This window comes from Dicentrarchus labrax, unplaced genomic scaffold (genome assembly GCF_905237075.1).
Source record: "Dicentrarchus labrax unplaced genomic scaffold, dlabrax2021, whole genome shotgun sequence".
Lineage (NCBI taxonomy): Eukaryota > Metazoa > Chordata > Actinopteri > Moronidae > Dicentrarchus > Dicentrarchus labrax.
The window spans coordinates 24,537,200-24,560,276 of record NW_026136710.1 but is presented as its reverse complement, the minus strand read 5'-3'; the positions used below and the strand labels follow the sequence as shown (position 1 = coordinate 24,560,276).

The 23,077-nt window shown below is 40.7% G+C and overlaps 2 protein-coding genes across 4 annotated transcripts in view; both read right to left on the bottom strand.

Annotated features, from left to right (window-relative positions):
* The window catches only part of tln1 (talin 1), an 87,267-nt gene extending 83,675 nt beyond the window's left edge, over window positions 1-3,592 (bottom strand). The window contains exon 1 of the mRNA XM_051412241.1: window positions 3,424-3,592. The gene's annotated coding sequence lies outside the window, so the exon portion shown is untranslated. The remainder of the gene's footprint in view (window positions 1-3,423) is intronic.
* Window positions 3,593-7,861: 4,269 nt separating this feature from the next.
* hmgcs1 (3-hydroxy-3-methylglutaryl-CoA synthase 1 (soluble)) lies at window positions 7,862-21,253 on the bottom strand. 3 transcript variants are annotated; one of them, XM_051412323.1, is made up of 10 exons: window positions 21,085-21,252; window positions 19,098-19,546; window positions 18,895-19,020; window positions 18,206-18,370; window positions 15,575-15,743; window positions 15,138-15,308; window positions 14,749-14,855; window positions 14,498-14,623; window positions 12,943-13,100; window positions 7,862-10,745 (listed from the first exon to the last, which is right to left on the bottom strand). In XM_051412323.1, the coding sequence occupies exons 2-10, from the start codon at window positions 19,543-19,545 to the stop codon at window positions 10,668-10,670; spliced, it is 1,548 nt and encodes a 515-aa protein (XP_051268283.1). In that variant the 5' UTR covers window position 19,546; window positions 21,085-21,252; the 3' UTR covers window positions 7,862-10,667. The 3 variants fall into 3 exon arrangements, with proteins under 3 accessions (XP_051268283.1, XP_051268284.1, XP_051268285.1); XM_051412324.1 differs by lacking the exon at window positions 7,862-10,745 and adding an exon at window positions 12,616-12,864 and having other exon boundaries at window positions 21,085-21,253; XM_051412325.1 differs by lacking the exon at window positions 7,862-10,745 and adding an exon at window positions 12,616-12,861 and having other exon boundaries at window positions 21,085-21,253.
* Window positions 21,254-23,077: the final 1,824 nt, after the last annotated feature.

Here is a 23,077-nt window from a genome sequence, read left to right as displayed (position 1 = left end):
ACTATAGTATTACACTGGTTGTTTACTTACACCTATGTCACTAAATGTTCACACACTGTGCAAAGGATATAATGAAAAAGAGTATTATTTCTTCACACTGTGCAGCTGGTGAATGGATGTGTACCAGAGGGGAAGACTATGCTCTGCTGAGGCAAACAGTGGATCACATGGGCTCTGCCAACACAGGGGAACATTTAATAAAAAGAGAAACCTCAGCAATCGAACAATGACTACTTTCTTATGCAACTGCAGCTACGGATGAAGGAAATTACGTTTTTGCATTAATGGCAATATTAGCACTGAAACTATTAATCCATTAGTCAACAAAAATTTAATCAACAACCATTTTAACAATCTTTTAATCAATTAAGTCATTTATCACGCAAACACACACATAGCGCCAGCTTCTCCAATAAGAGGAATTTTGTTGTTTGTTGTTTGTCCAAAATCCAGAGGATGGTTGGCTTTAGCAGCGTATCAAACTATTCATTGATTATCAGAATAGTTGTTGATTGTTGATTTCAGTACTAAAACAGGCCAGGCAGGAGAGGGGTCAAGGGGGAGAGGAGCAAGAGGGACGTCAGGCATCAGAGAGGCAGCAACAGTGCGTAGAGACAGAATATTTTTACATCTAACTCAGTTAGACGCTTAGACACCAGAGGTGGTGATTGTTGGAACAATGGAAAGCATAACCGAGACAGTTTTGGTGATTTTGTTTCTTTTAAGTTTGAATAAGGGTTGTGAAGGTGTAAGGTTGTTCTTTTCTGTTTCATGAGGACAGTAGGTGTTTTATATATTTCCTTTCTTGAAATTTTATGAGTTTATTTTGCTTATTAAAGCGAAGAGAGCTTGTTGCACAGCACACAATATCAGCAATTGGTGGCTAGTTGGAATTTCAACATTTTGCCCAGCCCTACAGTGTAGGTTACAGTGTGAAAATGAAATCAGGAAAAAGACAGTGTTGACTTCATGTTCACTGTCAGCACAAAGCTAATTAGAAATACAACGCTGCAGTAATTAAAGCCTGAAATTCACACTATTAAACAAAAACATCTTGACTAAAAGAAGAGATCGCAAGACCTGAATACCTGAGACAGCTCAAGAACTTCAATAACTGATCAAATAAATAAATAGTGAGACAAACAATATATGCTAAGATCAGCAGACATTAAACATGACAGACATTAAAGCTGCAATAGATAACAAAAAAATATCTTTTGGTCATATTTACTGATACTTTCACTATATCCTGACAGTACTAATTGTTGAGTCTCATCCCCAGTTGTAAAATACTGAAGCTGGGGATGAGACTCAACAATTAGTACAACCTTCACTCAATAATGAACCATCTTTCGTTTTTGTTCAGGCCCACTGGATTCTTGCAAATGCCCATTAGGAGCACTAGGAGAAGCCAGAAGAACCTGATTTTCCACAGATTATCTGTCTCATGTACTGCTGTCAGGATACAGTGAAAGTTTGACCACAAATATTTTTATGAAGTTACCTACTGCAGCTTTAATGATTATAGTTTAAACACCTGAAAGACTTGACCAGGACCTTTATTTAGACATCTAGATCATCTCCATCTATTACACTGAAACAGCTCTATTACAGTGTAATGGGGAAAGTGGACATGCATGTATGACTGCTGCGACATTTAAAATCATAGTGTTGGATTGGGCCAAAATTCTATCTGTGAAAGTGTCCATACATTGCATGCAGTAAGTCAATGCGTGCCCTGCATTAGGCCTCACAGAATTCACCCATGCCAGGCTCATAGAATTTTTGGCATGTTTTCAAAAACAGGGGCGGATCTAGAAAATAGAAAGAAATATTCATGAGTGGCCAGAGGGTGGCATGGAGACTTTAAGGGGTGGCAGGAGTCAAGCAATCACATATATCAATACGTGCTTGGAAAAGCTTGTATATGCCCGTAAATGTTAGGTCTATCACCTAGTCTAAAATGTGGCCATAACAGATCATTAAATTATGTGTGTTCATTTCAGTTTTTTAGCATGTTATTTTTAAAATTAATGTAAATTAATATTTGCATTTGACTCTAAACTAGGGTGGACAGGCAGTTTTTAGGGGTGGCCAAGACTGCCAACCCTCTTGATCCACTCCTGTTCAAACACAAACCTGCCTTACAGCCTATTACTGACAGCAGTTTATGGCTTAAAGTAAACATGTCTCTATGCAAATTCCTCCACTCTGTCACACACCACATCCCAACAGTGTAAGAATTTACACCCAGAGGCTATGTTTTCTTCCTTGCTGGTCTGGTAACTGCAAACACGCACAGCGCTCCGCTTTGTTAAATCAGAAGTGAAGGGATCAAAGGCCATGTCTCAGTTAGTAGCCTGTACACCAGTGTTTTTTATACCACACTGAAGACCACGGGGGTCCCCACCACAACGAGGAAAATAATATTTTAACTTGTATCTTCAAACCTAAAAATAGAAAAATACTCTGGATGGGACGGGATACCCCATGATAAAATCCTCCTGGTCTGTGGTGTAATGTTAATCTATTGTGGGGATCCTTCACATGAAAAATAACCCCTGCTGTAGACCAGTGGTTCCGAACATGTGGGTCAGGACCCCCACTAGGGGTCACCCAAGCTTCACAAGGGGTCAAAAGGTCTTCTTGATTTTAAGGATGTAAAAAAAACTTATAAAAATATACACAGTAGAATAGCATAAAAATATTAGGAAAACAGTATTCACAGGAAATAATCTGCTCAAAATGAATCAAACTTCCCGTAGCTACTGTGTTCACTGTTTTGGTTCATTGTACAGTTTATCATATAATTGAAAATATCCATAAAACACTTTACAGTTTTCAGTTTAGTCAATGAAAGAAAGGGTCCCGGGAGAAGGTTGGAGACCAGTGCTGCAGACTACACTGAGCTTTCTGAAGCTGAATGAGAGTCAGTAAGAGTCGGTGCGAGTTAGAGGTGGGGTCTCTAGACAGTAAGTTCTTTAGAATGCGGAACTTTGACAGAGCAACAAGATTTCTCAACGCCCAAGTGACAAAACACACACACACACACACACACACACACACACACACACACCTCATTAAATACCAGCCGCCCTAATTTATTGTACAGAAACTTGAACACAGGGCATGTTTGTCGGTGGGGCAGTGATACAGCCCACAGGATACAGAGCTGGGTCTGTGGGTAACTCTTGCGTCTGTGTGGCGCTTGTTTAACGGTCGTCGTTTGCTGTATTGTCGCCACCGTTATTACTGACTACCGGGCTTTCACACACACGGCGGTTTCTGCTCCCACACACTAGCAGGCCTCTGTCTGCGGACTTTAAGGAAGTTTTCTTGCTTCCACATCAAGTCTGCGCTGACGTCAAGGAGCTCTCGGTAGAATGGCGGAAAGTTTTCAAAGTTAGAAACATTCAGTCTGACCTGAGCGCGTGAATCCACTCCGCCGGCGGCCCCTCGGACTGTAGACAACGGACTCGTTAACGGTATTTCAATTATTTCCCCGGTAGAAGGCAAATCCTTAGCAAGGGGAAAGGCCAGACAACGACTTTTTCTTAGTTCCCCTCCCTATCCGCTCAGCAGTAAACTCCACCCTGGCTCGCCGCGTCGCCCTGCAGCTGGGCGGTGTCGCACTTCAGCGGAGGTTTAAGTGCTGCGTGTTCAGTCAACTTGTGGCACTAATCCAGCAGTCAATTGTTCCTTAAGGGACCTCTTTTCTATTATTTATTAAACTGATGACCCCTGACTCAGTCACATATTTTATAAATATATCCTATTCTATTCAAAACTGTACAATGAACCCAAATAGTGAACTCCAAGAAGCCTGCATTATAGGGCTGATTTGGATTACTTTGTATACAATTCTCTCTGTATTATGTATTTTTTAAAATAATTTTTTACAATTATAGCTACATACTTAATAGCCTTCTTTTGTGACAAATTCAATGTTTTGTCATCCCTGATGCTTGGCCATTGTTAAACAGTTTACAGGTAAAGAGACAGAGACAGACAAAGGTGCACAACAACTACTATACTAATAGAAATGACTGATGATGATGATGATGGTGACGATGACAACAGCCACAACGATGGGGGATGGTGGACAATAATAGCCTACTAGTAACTATAATAATAATAATACTAATAATAATAACAATAATATCAGTGATATTAGCAATGGCAGTCAAGCAGGACCATGGCAGGAGGCTCCACCAGGATCCATGAGAACCTGCGAAACAAGAAAGCACAAGAACCCAAGGGAAGAAGTGAAGTTAGTAACATGCATTAATGGGACATGAATGAGTGCAGAAAGAGAGAGAGAGAGGAAGAGAGGAGCTCTGTGCATCATGGGAAATCCCCCGATAGTCCATGCCTATAGCAGCATAACTAAGGGATGGTTCAGGACTCACCTGATCCAGCCCTAACTATAAGCTTTATCAAAGAGGAATGTCTTAAGCCTACTCTTAAATGTGGTGAGGGTGTCTGCCTCCTGAACCACAACTGGAAGCTGGTTCCACAGGAGAGGAGCTTGGTAACTGAAGGCTCTGGCTCCTGTTCTACTTTTAGAGACTATAGGAACCACAAGTAGCCCAGCATTCAGAGAACGTAGTGTTCTAGTGGGGTAATAGAAGATATGAAGGGGCCTGACCACGAAGAGCTTTTTAGGTGAGGAGGAGGATTTTAAATTCTATTCTACATTTTACAGGGAGCCAGTGCAGAGTAGCTAGTACAGGAGAGATATGATCTCTTTTCCTAGTTCCTGTCAGTACTCGTGCTGCAGCGTTCTGAATTAATTGTAGCATCCTTATGGATTTATTGAGGCAACCTGATAGAATAGAATAGATACAATTGATCCAAGGACAGAACCTTGTGGAACTCCATGACTAACTTGGAGATAAACTAGTGTTTATGGAGGATTCATCGTTAACATGTACAAACTAGGAGCCTGGTTAGCTCAGTCGGTAGAGCTGGCGGCCTGAGTCCTTGCTGCAGCGGCCCAGGGCTCCATTCCGACCTGCAGCCCTTTGCTGTGTGTCATCCCCCCTCTCTTGGCCCCCACCTCTCCTCCACCGACACACTGAGCATCGGCTCCCCACAGGGCTGTGTGCTGAGCCCCCTACTGTACTGCCTCTACAGCAACGACTGCAGTTTGGCCCACAATGACAATCTCATCATCAAGTTTGCAGATGAAAATACAGTGGTCGGACTCATCTCTAAGGGTGATGAGGCAGCCTACAGAGAAGAGGTCCTGAAGTTGGCAGCCTGGTGTTCAGAGAATAACCTCGCTCTGAACACCAAGAAAACCAGAGAGATCATCGTCGACTTCAGGAAGCACAACACCGACCCAGCCCCCCTTTACATCAACGGCGAGTGTGTGGAGAGGGTCCACACCTTCAGGTTTCTCTGCGTCCTCATCTCCGCCGACATCTCCTGGACAGAGAATATCACGGCAGTCTCCAAGGAAGCTCAGCAGCGGCTACTCTTCTTGAGAGTCCTCAGGAAGTACAAACTAAACTCCAACCTGCTGCTGACCTTCTACCACTCATCCATCGAGAGCCTGCTGACGTACTGTATCACAGTAACGGCAGCTGCACCATTGCAGACAGGGAGAGGCTCCAGAGAGTTGTAAAGGCAGCACAGAGGATCATTGGCTGCCCTCTCCCCTCCCTGATGGACATTTACACCTTCCGCTGCCTCAACGGAGCTATAACCATCACCAAAGACAGCTCCCACCCTGGCTTTGACCTGTTTGAACTGTTGCCCTCAGGGAGGCACTACAGGTGCATTAGGACTAGAACAAATAGATTCAAGAACAGCTTCTTCCCAAAAGCAATAACCACCCTGAACTCTCACATGCACTGCTCTTAGTCCAACCACCCCAACCCCCGGACTCTTTTCAATCACTATTAAACACTGTTAGTTACTGTGCAATACCATTCAATGTGCAATATTCCACACCATAATGGGCAATATATATAATATATAATGTGCAATATATATATATCTTACACTGTATATAGCACCGTATTTATTTGCAAATGTACACACTCCTCAGGCCTGCACACCCTACCTCCCTTTGTTGTAATTATTACTTCATGTCCTGTGTTTATATTGTATATATCTTGGAAATGTACACACTCCTCAGGACTGCACACCCTACCTCCCTTTTTTGTATTTTTGTATTATCTCTTCATGTCCTATGTTTATATTGTATATACTTTGATAATTGTACTGTTTTTTTTGCACTGCCATTGGAGTTGGCTATTTAATCTCATCGTACATGTGTACAGTGACAATAAAGGCATTCTATTCTATTCTCTCTGCCCCCCTTTCCTGTTTGTCTTCAGCTGTCACTATCATAAAGGCAATACAAGCCCCCAAAAATACTTTAAAAAAAAACAAAACATGTACAAACTGAGAAGGATCTGATAAATAGGACTTAAACCAGTTTAGTGTGGTTCCTTTAATGCCAGTTAGATGGATCTGAGGTGAGGTATTGTGTTATTTCTTTCACAGGTAGAATACTCCCTGGGTTCTTAGTACATGTTCTTAATAAACAGCCAGTTATGCCAGTTAACCCACACTGACTGTTGTGGCCTCTAAACTAAAGCGCCTGTGTCTCATGAACAAGCCTCATATCCACAAACAAATTGTGTATGAATGAATTGCTCAGTTGGGTTTTACTGTTTTCCTTCTTGTCATTCTCAAAACCCCTTGATGTTGTGTACCTTTCCACTATTGATTGTGGTATCCTCTTAGCATTGTACACTAATCAATAAAGAGTTGTTGGCTAATCCCTCAGTAGTTAGTCTCCGATCTCATAAATGTGCAACATTTGTCAGTAAAAACCACAACAACAACAACAAAAAACAAGGCTGGCCTTCAATACCTCCTCATCAGAAACCGTAACCAGACCACAGATACAGCACAGAAATAGAACCAGCTTCTTAAAACATGTTTTAGCTGCTTAACAGTGAATGTGCTGCTGACTGAAAATGGACTGCTGCTATCAGTCACTGAAAAATATGCCCATAAACCCATGCTGCCATCATGTGGTACAGCTCAGGCATAGGGACTAATGTCTATAGTGGATTATCTATAGGTGCCTCTAGGCTGTCCACTCCTTTTTACTTGAAAAGTTTACAAACTTTTTTTTGTAAACAGCTCTTGTCAATCAGATTTATTTGTCTTTTTAATTTAGCCTTTCTGGGGCCCCCAGTCAGCACTTGATTTGTGTCACTCTGACAGAGAGGTTATCCAAATTAGATTAACAAAAGTGTACTACTACATCTATAGAAAGAAAAGCACCTCTAAAAATAACAAGGAAGTGATGTAAACACAAACATTCTGCAAAGAGAACAGGTTTTTTCTTACACAGGTTTAAATAGAAGTGATATTCCTACCTGAAAGCTAAGATGTAGCAGTCCACCCTGATGTCTTCAGCTGTATAGCTTTTTATAATCCTCATCGTCATCTGTCATCATCTATCAACTGTTCACTGAGGTTCTTTAATGGTTAGCTTAATTGGGAAAAAGTCTGTAGCTCTGCATTCATGATGATGGGGCTGCTGTGGCTCAGGAGGTAGAGTGGGTCGTCCACTAATCGGCTAATCTTTGACTCTTCTGGGGTCATAGTAAACCATTTCCTCCTAAATGGCAAGTCCCTAGCTAAGGGATTCCTTTTAAACGGATAGTTAAGGTTTTATGAGGTAGTTATCCATAGTCAGTGTGTTACCTACAATAGAGTATACCAGCATGGAAGCTAAGCGATGTACTGCTGTGGACAGGAGCAGCAACAAAACGCAGGGACAACAATAAAAGTTGATTTTGGCTGCACAATGAATAAATCATACACACAGCACTTTTGTTGAATGACCATTTAATCTGAATCTACACATTTACACAAACTGGATAGAATTAATATGAGACATCCATTCATCCATATCTACATAGCATAAATAATCTTTAACTTTGTATTGTACATTACCATCAACAGTGGTAAAGATCATGTGAGCTCTGAGACCCTACAAACATACACAACACAGATGTAATGTTACTCTCACAGAGACCTTGTGTGCATTTGTGAAACTGGTTAGCAAGGCCTGACTACAGAGGAACCAACTCTGACTGTACAATTAAAAAGAATATCTGTACATTATTAGAAGAGCTTTGTCTGTTTACACTTCATACATGCTTATTGTAAGGCTTCTTAAGAACGTAGTCAGCTTGACATCAACTGTCCCGACTCCTCCAATCCCTGTGTGCAAGTCTATGAGCCAGTCCAGCCATCAGCAGGACCACACCAACAATGACGCTTTCTGCCTGAGCTCGGTCTGCTTCGACATTTGGTTTCTTGTTGCTGACGCGGCTATTGTCAAATCAATATTAAAACAGGAAAAACAAAAAAAATGCTGACATAAGACATACATCTGTTCAGTTATGTTTGTTGCATTTAAATGTCCTGACCTATAACTTGAACAAAGCCCTTTGACATTAAGGCTTTAGTATGAATTAATACACTTGAAACTTGAAACTGATGAGGAAAGACACTGGAACACTGCAGCTCACATTCACAGCAGCTGTTTCACTGATTGATATAAATGTGCAGCAGTTTGGTGTAATGAGGAGAGACGACATTCAAACTGTAGCAATCACTGCCTCAACTCTTGCATAATGGTCCGTAATTAATTGTCTGATATAGTGTAGAGTATGTTTTCCTGTAGAATATTACAGCTTCAGGGGCTGCTTTAGAGCTTTTTTTAATGAGGCAGAGCAAACGCCGCTCAGTGCATCTGCTCCCTGGTCCCTCAGCTATCCATCATCTCATCTGCATTCAGTTTAGTGTCTTTAGAGTGAAAACTGGAGCAAAGTCATATTATGTTTGTAGGACAGGTGAGGAACCTTTGATCTGGCAATTTCTACAGGAATTAATCACACAGACTTTTAACATGACACTGCTCATATTTAAACTTTAAACTGGTCCACCTCTCTAAAGCTAATGTAGTCTAATCAAACAGTCTCTGCAATAAATCTACCTCCTTCAAGGTTCTATGGTTTTGTTTGTGAGAGGTGGTGGTTAGTCGTTGTTAGTTTAGAAAAGTCTAAAGCCACACACCAGGTGTGTTCTAATGCCGAGCAACATTACAATAAGAAAAGCTGCAGTCCAACTACTGCAGTCCATAATGTTGTGATGACAACATTTTTCAAATAACTTAGTGGGTATTTTTCTCTTCCTCCATTATGTTGTACCATTTCAGTACATGTTACTGTACTGTACATGTGGTTGCAGTGAAAGACAAAGACGCTACATGTGACATTGCAAAGTGGTTTGGAAAGAATTTGGGCTGTAACTGATAATTAAATGCATTCGGATAAATCATCTAGTCTGCAAAAACATCTAAAAAACATTGTCAAAATGTCCAGCTCCAGTTCCCATAGTCCAAGGTTACATCTTCAAACATTTTATTCTGTTTGAGCGTAGTAAAGAAGTAGTAAAGTATTCGGTTTATATTTAAAAAGCAGACTGAGAAGCTGAAAACAGAGAATGTTGGCATTTCTGCTTAATGTATTGGTTACACAATGAATCCCTCCACAAACATTTTCTGACAATCAACTTTTGATTAATCGAATCATTATTTCATCATCACAAAAAAATAAATACAAGTATTACAAAGTATGTTGTAACATATGCTGCAGTATATCTTCTCAAGCTGTTTTTTTTATGAATTTTAAAAACAAACAGAGCTGATGACTTAGGAAATAAACCTGACATAGAACAGCAGCAGCTACTCACTGTGTCACATTTCTCAATGACATTTCATGGCAATAAAAGGCAAAAACTAATAGAACATTGGTGTTACCCAGAATAGCTTCACTTGAACATGTATGGAAGAGAACCGTGTTCTGTTTGAGGATCACCACCAAGTATGAGACAGCTGACATCTTCTGTGAGGATGAACATTTCTTACATGTTGACTACATTAGCTCAGCTACAGCAGTCAACCAGTTTAAACCCCACCCACTGTCACATGATGAACTGTAGAAAAATGACCTTGTCACTGAGGTATTGAACACAAACAGAAAAGTGGGGGTCTGATTTCCCCCTCACGCTGGGTTGCTGTGGCGGCAGCAGCAGCAGCAGCAGCAGCACTATTTTGCACTATATACATTAACACAGTTCAGGCCAACTTCCCCATGTTCTTCTAATCAGCAGGAGGTCTGAGGCCAAATGAATGATGTCCATTTCCTCTTCCTGTCACTGGCTGCCAGCTGCCAGGAGGAAGTCTGCTTGTTTAACTTGCTTTGAGGAAATGTCTGCCTGTACTCCTCCCAAATATACAACTGTCAATTTTGCACAAATGCAAAAGGGAAATGTGTAGAAAAAAAATGATTGCTAAAACAAATTTATTGTTATCAAAATAGACTCAAATGTGGAATTTACTGTCCAACACTACATGTGGACAATAGGGGGATGATGGGAAAGATGCAGGCAGTGTAGGAGTGTCTACAGCTGTCCACAGGCCTCCACTGCTTCACCCTAATTAAGTTTAACGTATAATGATTCTAGAGGCGACACTGTTGTCTCCTGCTAGCCTTCTGACCTCTAGCGTTGTCCAGTTATTACAAACTGTTGGACCTCGATAACTCTCAGAGGTAAGCAGAGTGCTGTCAGTTGCTGACGGCAGCGTCAGGGCTGGCGGTGGCTGTAGGGATGCGAGGCATCTTCTTGGCGGGACTGGGGATATGCTGGAGGAGGAAAACAGGCTGTAAACATCATGAATGAACTGTTGGTTTATAAAGCACTCAATGGTACAGGGACAAAATACACTTCTCATCTGCTGCTCTATTGTAAACTATCCGGACCTCTCAACTTGTCAAGCAGGGCTAAAGAGTTTTTTGTTTACGACTGCAATTTGTTAAATTACATTTGTTCATATCTTGCACACTGTAATATTCATTTTCCTGTTCTATTCTATTTTAGCTTATATTTTCTTTTTCAAATAGAAAATGTACAATATTTGACATTCATCTTTAATATTTTCCTTTGGTTACTATAGAAAGTTACAACAAGATATTTCATGTAACTATGAGCCAAGAATTTAAAATGCATCAATGTATGATGTTGTTTTAAACAGTGCTGTCAGTTTAACGCGTTATTAAAGGCGTTAGCGCAAACCCATTTTAACGGCGTCAATTTTTTTATTGCGAGATTAACGTTCTTTTTGGCCTAGCACACTTTGTAGTTTGTTTCACATGCTGTTGCAACAACTAGTATCGTTAGAAAAACTACAACGCCACACCGGATCTAGCTAGACCGGAAACAAAACAACAGGCACGCCGCACACACTTGTTTAAGAGTAGTAGACGTTAGGTTTTGAGTGGATGGCGAGCGCGAGACGCCGAAATGGATGGATTCCTTGTTGTCTGAAAATGTCAACAGGCTTGTCTGTTTGAGTAACTGGCTCAAAGCAAAGAAGTAGTAGGCTTACCTTTTATTGGTAACCGTTACTGTTCATTCTTTCTGAAATAAGAGGCTGGGTTGAGCCTCTGGTGAATAAAGAGCAGTAGTCTGACTGCTATGTTCAAAGCAAACTTGAGAAAAGTATTAAGCCATGGTTTAACTGCACTATAGGCTGAGTCCTAGTTTACCTTACATGTGCACTTTGTAATTTTATTTTGTATCACCCTGTTTTGATCCCTTAGAAAGGGCTGTTGAAGGGGCTGTTTGTGTGACAAAGTATTTTTTTCACCCTTTTAATGATGGACAGTGTTACATTGTGTGAGAGATTATTTGCTCCAAGTCAGAATGTTGAAGGAAATTGAACACTACATTATATGCCAATGTTGTTTTTATTGAAAACAACATTTGCACAAAGCAAGCCGATCCACTTTTTTTATGTTGATAAGAGCATTAAAATGAGAAAAAATAATGGGACAAAAAGAAATCAAGGGACATTTAGAATAGATAAAAATGTGCAATTAATTGCGAGTTAACTATGACATTAATGCGATTAATCGCGATTCAATATTTTAAATTGTTTGACAGCACTAGTTTTAAAGGATCATTCTGGTTGACAGGGTTTCTGAAAACTTTTAAGACCATTATGAATGCAACTTAAAACCTATTGTATAATAGGTTTTAAGTAAACCCATACTGACAAAAATTAGTATGAAAGATATGAAGGAAAATTGGTATTCATTCCATGTCAGTTTTTTGTTGTTGTTTCAGCATGACCAATACTAATTATTCTTAAAAGGAATTTAAAGCGAGACTGAAAAATGCAAGTTTATACAATTTATATTAACTTTATTAATCCTGGCATTAATAGCTTTCAAAATCCTATTTATGACATTTTAAGGCCTAAAATTCAGATGATTGAATTTTAGACTTCAAGACTTTTTAGGAACCCGGGAGTCTATCACAACTGGGTGAATAAAATGTTGCTATCACTGACAGAAAGGCAAAACTACAAATATAAGACCAGTAAGAAGATGAATTATCCTGGACTGGACACACTTCTTCACATGTAAATGGTAAATGGACCTGTACTTGTATAGCGCCTTTCTAGTCTTCCGACCACTCAAAGCGCTTTTACACTATGTGCCACATTCACCCTTTCACACACATTCACTCAGTGATGGCAAAGTTCATCAAGCAGAAACTAACATTCATACTCATTCACACACCGATGCACGGCATCGGGAGCAATTTGGGGTTCAGTATCTTGCTCAAGGATACTTTGACATGTGGCACCAGGAGCTGGGGATCGAACCCACAACCTTCCGATTTAGGAACGACCCGCTCTGCCTCTGAGCCACAGCCGCCCCCTTACATGTACACCCATTCATCAGTTTCTTCCACCTGCTGGTCAAATACTGCATTTAGATTCCTGTGATCTACATTAATGTTCAAAGTAGGGGCCTGTGTTTATTCATCCCATACCTCAGTGGCACCACTGGAGCGAACAAGTTCTGGTTCTGCTGGCAGGTCATCGTCCAGAGGTCTTCGGGCATATTCCCTGCGGTGTTTGTCATCCACCCGTGTCAGGTACCACGTCCCTGGGAACAGATCCTCCACTGAGCCTCGAGGGATGTAGGGAGCTGTACAATACACAGATTGGAAAAAAATCATCATAGTGAAAGCAAGCAGTAAGTCAGTGAGTGCAGGCACCATCTCAAGGCTCCTGTGGTCAGAGTTTGGGCCAGTACACAGTGTTCTTACTGGAAAAGTGCACTTTTTTTCTGGCTAATGACAAGAATTTTATTGCAAGGTGAAGTTAACCTCAGCTCTTATATTACTGACAAAACACAGATCTCCTGCACAACTACAAAACAAGTGCTCAAAAAAGCACATCAGTGACCCCACGTGTCTTTATGACCTCTCTGAGCTAATGCCATCAGAAATATGTTTGAGCTTGTCTCTATGTAAAACAAACGGAAATGTGTAAAAGAGAAGTCAGTTTACTTTGTGTTCCGACTGACTAATGCATTTGCACTTTCTGACTAAATGTGCCCTCATGCTGTTTGACAACGTTGCAATGGACTCTACCATTAATCCATGTGACTTTAAAACTTGCATGTAGACTGAACATTTTGTTTTTGTGGGGTTTTTTGTTTGACAACCAGCCTTAAATTTCCCCTTAGGGGATGAATACAGTATTTAGAATGAACCCTTCATAAGACCTGCCCCATTTCACTCTGTGAAACTTCCTCCTTTCCTGTACTTAGATATGCTATGTGCTAGGCTTGTCTATGTTGAAAAGACACATTTTGAAGATTGTTAGAAGTAAAAACGTTAACTAATGTTTGCAGCTAGGCAGCTAATCTACATCAATTGTAGCTTTCTAGTAACATCTCAAAGCTAAAGTTGGCAAAATGCTAGCAAACTAGCTAGTTAATTTACATAAGTCATTAGCTAACTTTTTTTTGGCCTTTTGTTGGCTTTATTGATAGTGACAGCTGTAGATAGACAGGAAAGGTGGGTGGAGAGAGAGGGGATGACACGCAGCAAAGGGCCAGAGGTCGGATTCATACCCGGGCCGCTGCAGCAACGCAGTATATGGGTCGCCAGCTCTACCGACTGAGCTAACCAGGCGCCCAGTCGTTAGCTAACTTAAGATGTGTCTATATAGCAACATACACATAGACAGTCACAGCTCATGTTAGCAAAATGTTATGATGACGTAAATAAGCTATTGTTAATATTAGTTGGCTGTCACTATGTAGTCACATCTGAAGATAGCCAGCATATCTAAGTACCGGAAAGTAGAAAGCTGACCGAGGTTCTGACAGTACAGCCTGAAAGTAGCCCCTAAAAGTTAAATATTCAATAGTCAGTTCTTCCCCAGTATATTGGATCAACAGTCCAATAGTGATGTAATTGTGACTACTCAAAAAACTTCCATGGGTACAGAAAGCATAAGCACCCACTGCACCCATTGTTTTTAGCTTCACTTCCAGACAGACTTGTGCGAGCAGCAGGGACAACAGAATCATACCTAAATGGTGTGTCTCCTCTCTCAGCTTCATGTTCTCAGAGAAGACAGCAGGCAAAACCTTCTTCCTCGAGTCCAGTCTGGCCTTCAGGTCACTCAGGCTCGACACAAGTTTGTCCAGACTGGATCCTGAAACAAACGGTCAACAAATCACAAGGAAGAACATACAACCATTTGTTTCTACAATTTGATCATGACTATACATTCTATTTTCATCCATATCACACAACTGAACTGAACTCTGGCTGACCTACCAGGTGTATGGTCCTGTGTGACTCTGAGAGAATACAGAGTGGCAGCAAATCCTGAACCATATGAGAAAACGCCAATCCTCTGTCCTGCTATCTGCAAAGGTGTTTGTCTGTAACACAGAGGCAGCAGAGATTCTCTTTTTGTTTAATCAGTCATGCCCAAAATAGAATTTTGAGATGGTTTGTTTCCCATGTTGTTTATCTGAGTTGTTTTAAGTTTGTTTTAGGTTGGTATTGACAAATTCCCGGAGGGACGGTATTTTACCGTTTCTTGTGAGCATGATTGCAAGTAGGTTACAGTCATATTTCCTGAAACTTTCACTATATCCTGCAGCTTTAAATATAGCAGATGAATGAATGAAATACAGACAGAAGTCAGAACTGAGACATACTGTGCAATAAGTGAGGCCAGGCAGCCGTAGACAGAGGGGGTGTACATGTTTCCATTCTCGTTGGAAATCAGCAGGGAGCTCTTGGTCTTCCTCTCAAACAGATCTGCACTGGCCTTCATGAAGGCCTTCTCCACATCCCGGTCAAAGTAAGTCTCTTCTGGCTTTACATCTCTGCAATACACACACAGACACACAGACACACACACACACACACACAATTAACAACAGAATAACCACTTGTGTTGTCATAGTCAGAGTCTCGACTCTGACTTGGCACACAAACCCAGAGTGGCAGGATTTTTTATTTCCATTAAAACAGGTCTAAAACAGGGCTCTGCCATGTGATGGTCGCGAGAGCTAAGGATTGACTGCAGAGCGGGAGCGGCGTTACGAGTTGGGTATGTTTCTGCTGTCCAACTATTCTAGTTCGAGAGTACCTGAAGACGTCCAAGCCAGTGAAGGGTCCCGTCACAGTGTTTGGGCTGGGGTGGCTCAGAAAATCATTCAGCATAAGTCTAGCCAATGACTTCTGCACCAGCTTGCAGTATGGAGAATGGAAGACGAGATAGCCAAAGTCATCCAGGCTGAAACGCTTCTCTGAACCCTCTGTCAAGAAAAAGAAGAATGATTAGACCACCTAAGCCTGGAGAAAACACTGTGACTTTCCATTTCATTAGCACAGTTGAAAAGAACAGTGAGAACAGTTTTTACACAAATACCACTTGGCCTTGCTGTCCTTTATCTAAATACAACTGTCATCTTCAATTCAATTCAATTTCATTTGTATAGCGCCAAATTATAACAGAAGTTATCTCAGGACACCTTTCAAATAGAGCAGGTCTAGACCGAACTCCTTATAACATTATTTACAGAGACCCAACAGTACCACCATGAGCAAACACTTGGCGACGGCGGCAAGGAAAAACCTCCTGTTAAAAGGCAGAAACCTAGGAAAGACTCTAGGTGGGTGGCCATCTGCCTCGACCAGTTTGGGTGCGAGAGAAAGAGAGAGAGAGAGAGAGAAAATGGGGTAAAGACAGAAGGACACAGACACTCTCTCACAAAGGTGCACAGCAACAACAGTAGCAACAACTACACTAATACCAGTGACTGATATGATAAGGACGACGACAACAATGATGGGGGACAATGAGCAGTGATTATAGTAATAATAGCATCAGTAGTAATAACAATAATATCAGTGATATTAGCAATGGCAGTCAAGCAGGACCATGGCAGGAGGCTCCACCAGGATCCATGAGAACCTGCGAGAGGATCTTGTTGCACCTTTCCTCCCACCTCTGCAACATACACACTGCGCTAGGAACAAAAACACCACCATGACAAAGCTGATTTCAAGGTCAAGAACACATCACCTCGTCAAAGACCTGATGTGCTGTGTCTTTGCAGGGTCGTGGATACACAGCCCATTACAGTGTTTCCTCTATGTTGATTTTGGAGCGACGGCCCGCCGCTGTTAAGTTTCTGCCACCACGGTATCAGAAATGGGGCAGACGCACAATGTAGTCACCGTTGCCTTTTAAATGATCCTGCCGACATAATGCACCCCTGCTGGCTGCCGCTCACATTGCAATTTAACAACAAGTAGAACTATTCAGAGGTTATTGGGACTGTCCAGTTTAACTCCACATACTGTTGTGTTGATGCAGCTTATTGTCAAAACGTTCGCTTGCTTCCAAGTCAACTATTAAACTAACAGCTCTACCAAAAACGTCACCGCGGTGGGTCCGTTTTAATTGGACAACGTTCAACTTGTCAGTTCTCAGCTCAACGTCCTGATATCAAACCTCTGAAAACATTAAAACGGTAAATATATTTGTGTTTCATACGTAAAACGTTTGCCGGCTGGACGGGACGGGGACGAGACGGGACGGGACGGTGTGTTCGGACGGGCCTGCCCCCACTGGTAAAAAAAATCCTAGAGGAAACACTGCTATTATATCAAGGCCGGAGAGTAGAACTGGAAAAGTTTATAATGTGTCTTTAATAGCCTCATCTTTTCAAATATTTTAGACGTTGACACATCAGGTTAAAGGCTGAGCTCATTAAACCATTTCATGGTCACTGAACTTAGGTAAACTTCTTAGCACGGCAAGCAGGTAATGTCCTAAACCCTCTTAACTAATTAGGCCATTATCCGACCAGTCCCTCCACTACACTCCCCTCCACATGCATGATGCGACAGCACCTTTCCAACAGAAAGGTATTCCAACTATTAAATAAAACAGGCAGGGCTTGAAATATAGGATGTGTCGTGGTCCAACAGACAATAAAAATAGCACCTGGGACAATTCTAGGACAGTAGGGAAACTTACAAATTATAAATGTAATTATTATGTTTATCCACATGGAATATATATATCGTTTAATGGTTAGGGAAAATGTGCAGTGGCATCGGCACAAGGGCCAAGGTCTCTCTCTTGTGTTCTCTGTGTTCCTTTAGCTTGAAAGTAAATAGTTAGTTTTAACTTATCCCTCCCTTTGTACTTTTTTAACTTAAAACATACACCAATCAGCCATATCATTATGACTACCTGGGTCCCCTGGTGGTCTCCTAAGTTAAGTTTATATCTTAAATAATTTAAAGGTAGTTTTTTTCTTCACAAAAATGAATAAAATGCTTAGATATAGGCCTGCTGTGTACATTTCTAAATAAGTTTTCTTACACCTTGTGGTCTTGCGAACCCCTGTGAAGCTTTAGTAAATGGTAAATGGACCTGTACTTGTATAGCGCCTTTCTAGTCTTCCGACCACTCAAAGCTTTTACACTACGTGCCACATTCACCCTTTCACACACATTCACTCAGTGATGGCAAAGTCCATCGAACAGAAACATTCATATACATTCACACACCAATGCACAGCATCAGGAGCAATTTGGGGTTCAGTATCTTGCTCAAGGATACTTTGACACGTGGCACAAGGAGCCGGGGATCGAACCCACAACCTTTCGATTAAGGAACGACCCACTCTGCCTCTGAGCCACAGCCAACACTTTGGAACATCTGAGGAGAAGTCTATAGTGATGATAGACCATTTTGACCCACCTCTTTGCCACTGTGCGTGGATCTTGTTGCGATACACAGAGTAGCAGTGATCCAAGGCACTCAGGTAGCACTCTATCGACAGCTTGCCGTCGACCACAGGGTACTCGGACATCAGGTCTGGCTTGTAGAAGTCATATGCATGCTGCATGTGGGTTCCTCGCAGACCTGCACCACACAGCCACAACAGTTATCAACATCACTCTCACACTCAATTCAGCTTTTTCCATACATACATACATGTATGACTGCACTATCTACACTAAGCTGGCTGAATTTCAAACACATCTTTTCATATCTGTTTAATGCCCTTATACAAGTATTGTTCTTAACAAACTTCCCCACAGTGACCGAGCTAGTTTCTGGTATCTGGATGTAGACCTAATAAACGCATATAATAACTTATTTAAGAGTGCACATTGTAAAAAACGCTCTATGGTGAAAAGAAATAAAATAATCACAGAAGAAAACAGAGAGCCTGGCTCTTAAACAGAGGTTACTTCCAAGTGTTAATATTCATCTCAGTTCTGAATGGCCGAGAAGATTAAATCAAACCATGACATGGTACAAAGATTAAGTAATCAGTAACTCTGATGATGGGATCAGCGAGATAACAGGGGAGTCTTGTCAAAAAGTCATTGAAGAGTGTTGCCTGACAACTTGAGCACAACAAACACAAACACTGAACTGACCTCGCTCGAAGGCCAGAGGAGCATTGGGCCCGACCAGCATGGCGACAGCACCAGCACCCCCTGTAGGCCGGGCACTTCCTGTTGCATACACAGCGATGTCCCCTGCTACTACCAAAGCGTAACGGCCTGCACAGAGGAAACCTGAGTGATCATCATATACACAAACACAAGTTATATACATTAACACAAGTTTGTTCACTCACCATCCCAAGAGCTGGACTCCACCCAGTTGACAGCATTAAAGAGTGCAGCTGTGCCGCCATAGCAGGCGTTTGTTGTGTCAATGCCTTCCACATCTGTATTTCCAGAGTCTTCAAACAGCTGCATGATGACAGTCTTGACAGACTTGGACTTGTCAATGATGGTCTCAGTGCCAACCTCCAGTCGACCCACACTGTCATAGGACAGACCATTCCTCTCCATCAGCCTCTGGACCACCGTCAGGCACAAAGAGTTGATGTCCTCACGGTCTGAGCAGAAGCCCATACGAGCCTGGCCTAGGCCAACAGTGTATTTACCTGCTGACACGCCGTCAAACTGCTCCAGCTCGGCCTGATCAACATACTGGGACGGGAAGTACAGTTCCATGGCAATGATACCCACATCTTTGGGCCATGGTCCCAAACAACTGATTGAGGCTGATCCAGGCATCCTGGACACATTGAGAAGGGGTTTCATGTTCAACATTTATTAATTTGATAAACATGTTGGAGTACTGCAACACTGAAACGTCTACAGTAATTAAGCTGGTGCCTGCATAGCCACCACTACTCAAAGCTACACATATACGCATATCAACTGTAATAACATTATTAAGTAACGGGAAGGTCAAAGTGCACCTTAATGACTCTGCTTGAAGAATATTAGCCACTATTTACAGTGATCAGTTACACCCACATAGAACAACAACTACGTTAGAAGAATATCAAAAAGGAGAGTGCCATGAACACTCCTGTACAGTTTTGGATCTTCTATCCTTATCTTTATTTATTTATATTTTACATATATAATATTCTTTATTTTTGTGTGATTTGTATGCACCAATGCACCAAGACAAATTCCGTGAACGTGTAAAAACTTACTTGGCAATAAACCCAATTCTGATTCTTAAAATATATATTTTTCTTCCACTGGACATGTTTTTAGATAACTCCTCAGTAAACTAGAACCAAGCTAAGAACACTGGAGATTAGATTAAAAATGATACGTTAGGTAACATAAGACTTTGTTTCGTTGTTCCACTGTTAGCTTAGAGATCTTACAGCTAACATTATTTAGCTAATGTAAGGTTAGCGTAGTTATCTGAGAAGGTTACAGAGAATTTGCACCAATTAGCATGTTAGCTAGGATTGTTGCACTAGCACTATGACACTTTATTTATTGCGGTGCCTTTTGCTTTACTAACCAAACTAACGAAACGCCAGGCTTGTTGTACATACCACAGGCTAACAATAAAGACAGCAAACAGTATGCAAATTGGCTAACGCTAGCTAGCTAATTAAAATGTATAAGTAGGACATTTTCATAACTAACGTTAGCTAACGTTAGATTAATGTGGCATTTGTTAGGTCTAAAGGTTGACAGCTATGTTAGCAGTTACCTAAATTAGCTACATAAAGCTTATGCTTGTTTTTAATGATTTAATAACAGTGTAGTAATATTACAACACCAGCAGATATGGATAGAGGACAGCAGAACTAGGTGAAAGGGCAACGGGATTTCCTGGAACTTAAGTCGTTTATGTCCGGCCGGTACTGAAATCTGTACATAAGTTAACCCGTTAGACTCTGTGGTACTTGTTACGTATATAACAATGGTTTGAAACACCCTATAGCGGGGTAAAACCCATATTAAAGACACTGACTTTGACAGGTCATAATACTGAGTGACAGCATGATTTCGGACAGCTAGAGTTACATTTCTATCCGGACAAAATAGCGGACGGACTCGCTTCCTATCCAACTCATGGGTCTAAAATGTACCGACAGCAGCACGATTGAACGTTAGCTCAATTGCTTGTTGTGGCATTTGTATACCAGCCGTGTAAGCAATGTGCTAGCTAACTTTAAGTGAGTAACTTAGCCCTGAACACATTTCTCATTATCCTAAAATTAGACACAAACAGCCCAGATGACAGGCATCCGACGGAAGAAACATATGAAGCAGCAGGCTGTACATGAAGCCTCTCACCTGTGTGTGAAGTTAACCCCAGCGATGGTAAGAGTAAGTACTCCGTTGTTATTTGTATTCAGCCTACCAGCCTTTGCCAGTCCGGTAGAAGTGTATTTATATACGACGATGAAGAAGCAGCGTACACCCTGCACTACAGCACCTGGCTTCCCGTCCAATCACAGCTCACAGGCGACATGCGGCGCTACCAAGTCCCGCAGGTTTACGGCCAATCAGAGATTAGGAATCACAACCACGCGCCAGAGCCGTACCAGCGGTCCAATGGGGTGATATGAACGATGTCTGGTGAGGGAAAAGCAACCAATCAGAGCGGGAGAGTAATTCCTGGCGCGGTAGACACAACAGAGGGCAGCACTGCGTGACCATGGCAACAGGCATCCATTCATACAGTCAGTGGGTTTGCTGTCCTGCCTTTTAGAGCCTATAATTTTAATAATTTATAAAAATGATTTGTAATTAATTTCATAATGATCAGTGGTCAGGTACTAATAATCCAAGCACGTTATTCCAAAGAAATGTAATGAGACATTTAAAACACATCAACAACCTTTTGTAGTATAATTCCCGAGTTATTTCAGTTCTTCTCATCTGTGAAAGTTCATGCAAAGCTTTTGTGTCCTTATCTGATGAGAGCCTTGTTTTTTAAAAATTACTAAATTAAAGCATGGATGTCTTTTTGTATATATTGTGTTTGTTGTTGTCTTTATTTTATCTTTATTTAAAATTTTCTCAGGCCTACATATTTCCTGCCAAATTGGATTATTAAATAACAAAACGCTGTTCACAGTAAGTTTGAGTACCTGAAAATACTTAAGTACAGAACTTGTGTAAATTATTTTGTATTATGAAAAAATAACTCACTAAGACATTCTGACAGTTTTCTCTACAGTAGTCACACTTTGTAGTTAAATTTGTCTTGATTTAGCTGACTTTGACCTTATGACCATATCCATCAAATTCACATTGCACACATAAGATAACAGATGATAACAAATAAAATAAACAAAAGTACACATAGCGCTTGTTTCATACATTATACTCAGTGTTTATTCTTATTTAGTGTTGTTTCTCAGCAAACATGTAACCTTTAATTTGCTGAAGGTTATTTTTAACAACTTTTATATAACTGTGGGGTAAATTATACATTTCATACACATAATCGTGATTTATTGCACATGCTTTTGTAATCTTGGTTAATTCCTATTGTGATTGATTGAATATAATGTAATAATGTTTATTTCCGATTAAGTTTAACTATTCAGATTATTGTAATTGTAACCTTTACTCGAGTGAACTTTAGTGCTACTTTGAAATAAAAATATACATTTGGATGGTCATAAAGTAAGCTTGAAATGCTTGAAACACAGGTGGCTCATTTGCTCAACAGTCAAGGTCAGGACAGATAGTGACACAGCCCTGAATAGGCTAGAGGGATGAGATAAGACCCTTTGAGGTATAAAAAGGGTGAATGATATCTCTTTGTGTGCACATTATGAAATATACTTTGTTTTGTAAGAGATTTTAGTCTTGTTCCTCTGTTGAGTTGAATTGCAGAACTGCCACAATAATAAAACACTGTAAAAAATGTCTGTAGTTTCGATGGTGAAAAACTGTCAAACCATGACAGTAAAATACCGCAAACTTGAAATAGGTTAAAGTTTCTGTAGCAGTAAAACACTGTGAACTCTTATGGCAAAAACCTTTAATTATACATTTATACGGATTAAAGTATTTTTTTTATATTACAGACTGTAAATTGCACAGAAAATCACTGTCATTTTCATTTGGTAAAATGATATGCATTAAAACCAAAAATGAACACTACTAAGATCCTTTTACTGTAATATTAGAATATGTTCTAATGTATTTATTACGGTGAAGTTCTTTTTGCAGAGAACCTCTAGGGCACATCTCCTGAACGTTCATAGACAGTTATATTTGTAAAGCTGAAAAAAGTTAAACATTTAATTTCAGTTCATATAGTACAAAGGTT

Bases quoted from the DNA above. Each gene is read 5' to 3' on its own strand.
- hmgcs1 (XM_051412323.1), bottom strand. From the start codon at position 19,545: ATGCCTGGATCAGCCTCAATCAGTTGTTTGGGACCATGGCCCAAAGAT. The intron at 15,309-15,574 runs GTACTCTCGAAC...TGTGTATTGCAG, and splicing joins ACTGGCTTGGACGTCTTCAG to AGATGTAAAGCCAGAAGAGA. The intron at 13,101-14,497 runs GTATGATTCTGT...TGTATTGTACAG, and splicing joins AGAGGAGACACACCATTTAG to CTCCCTACATCCCTCGAGGC.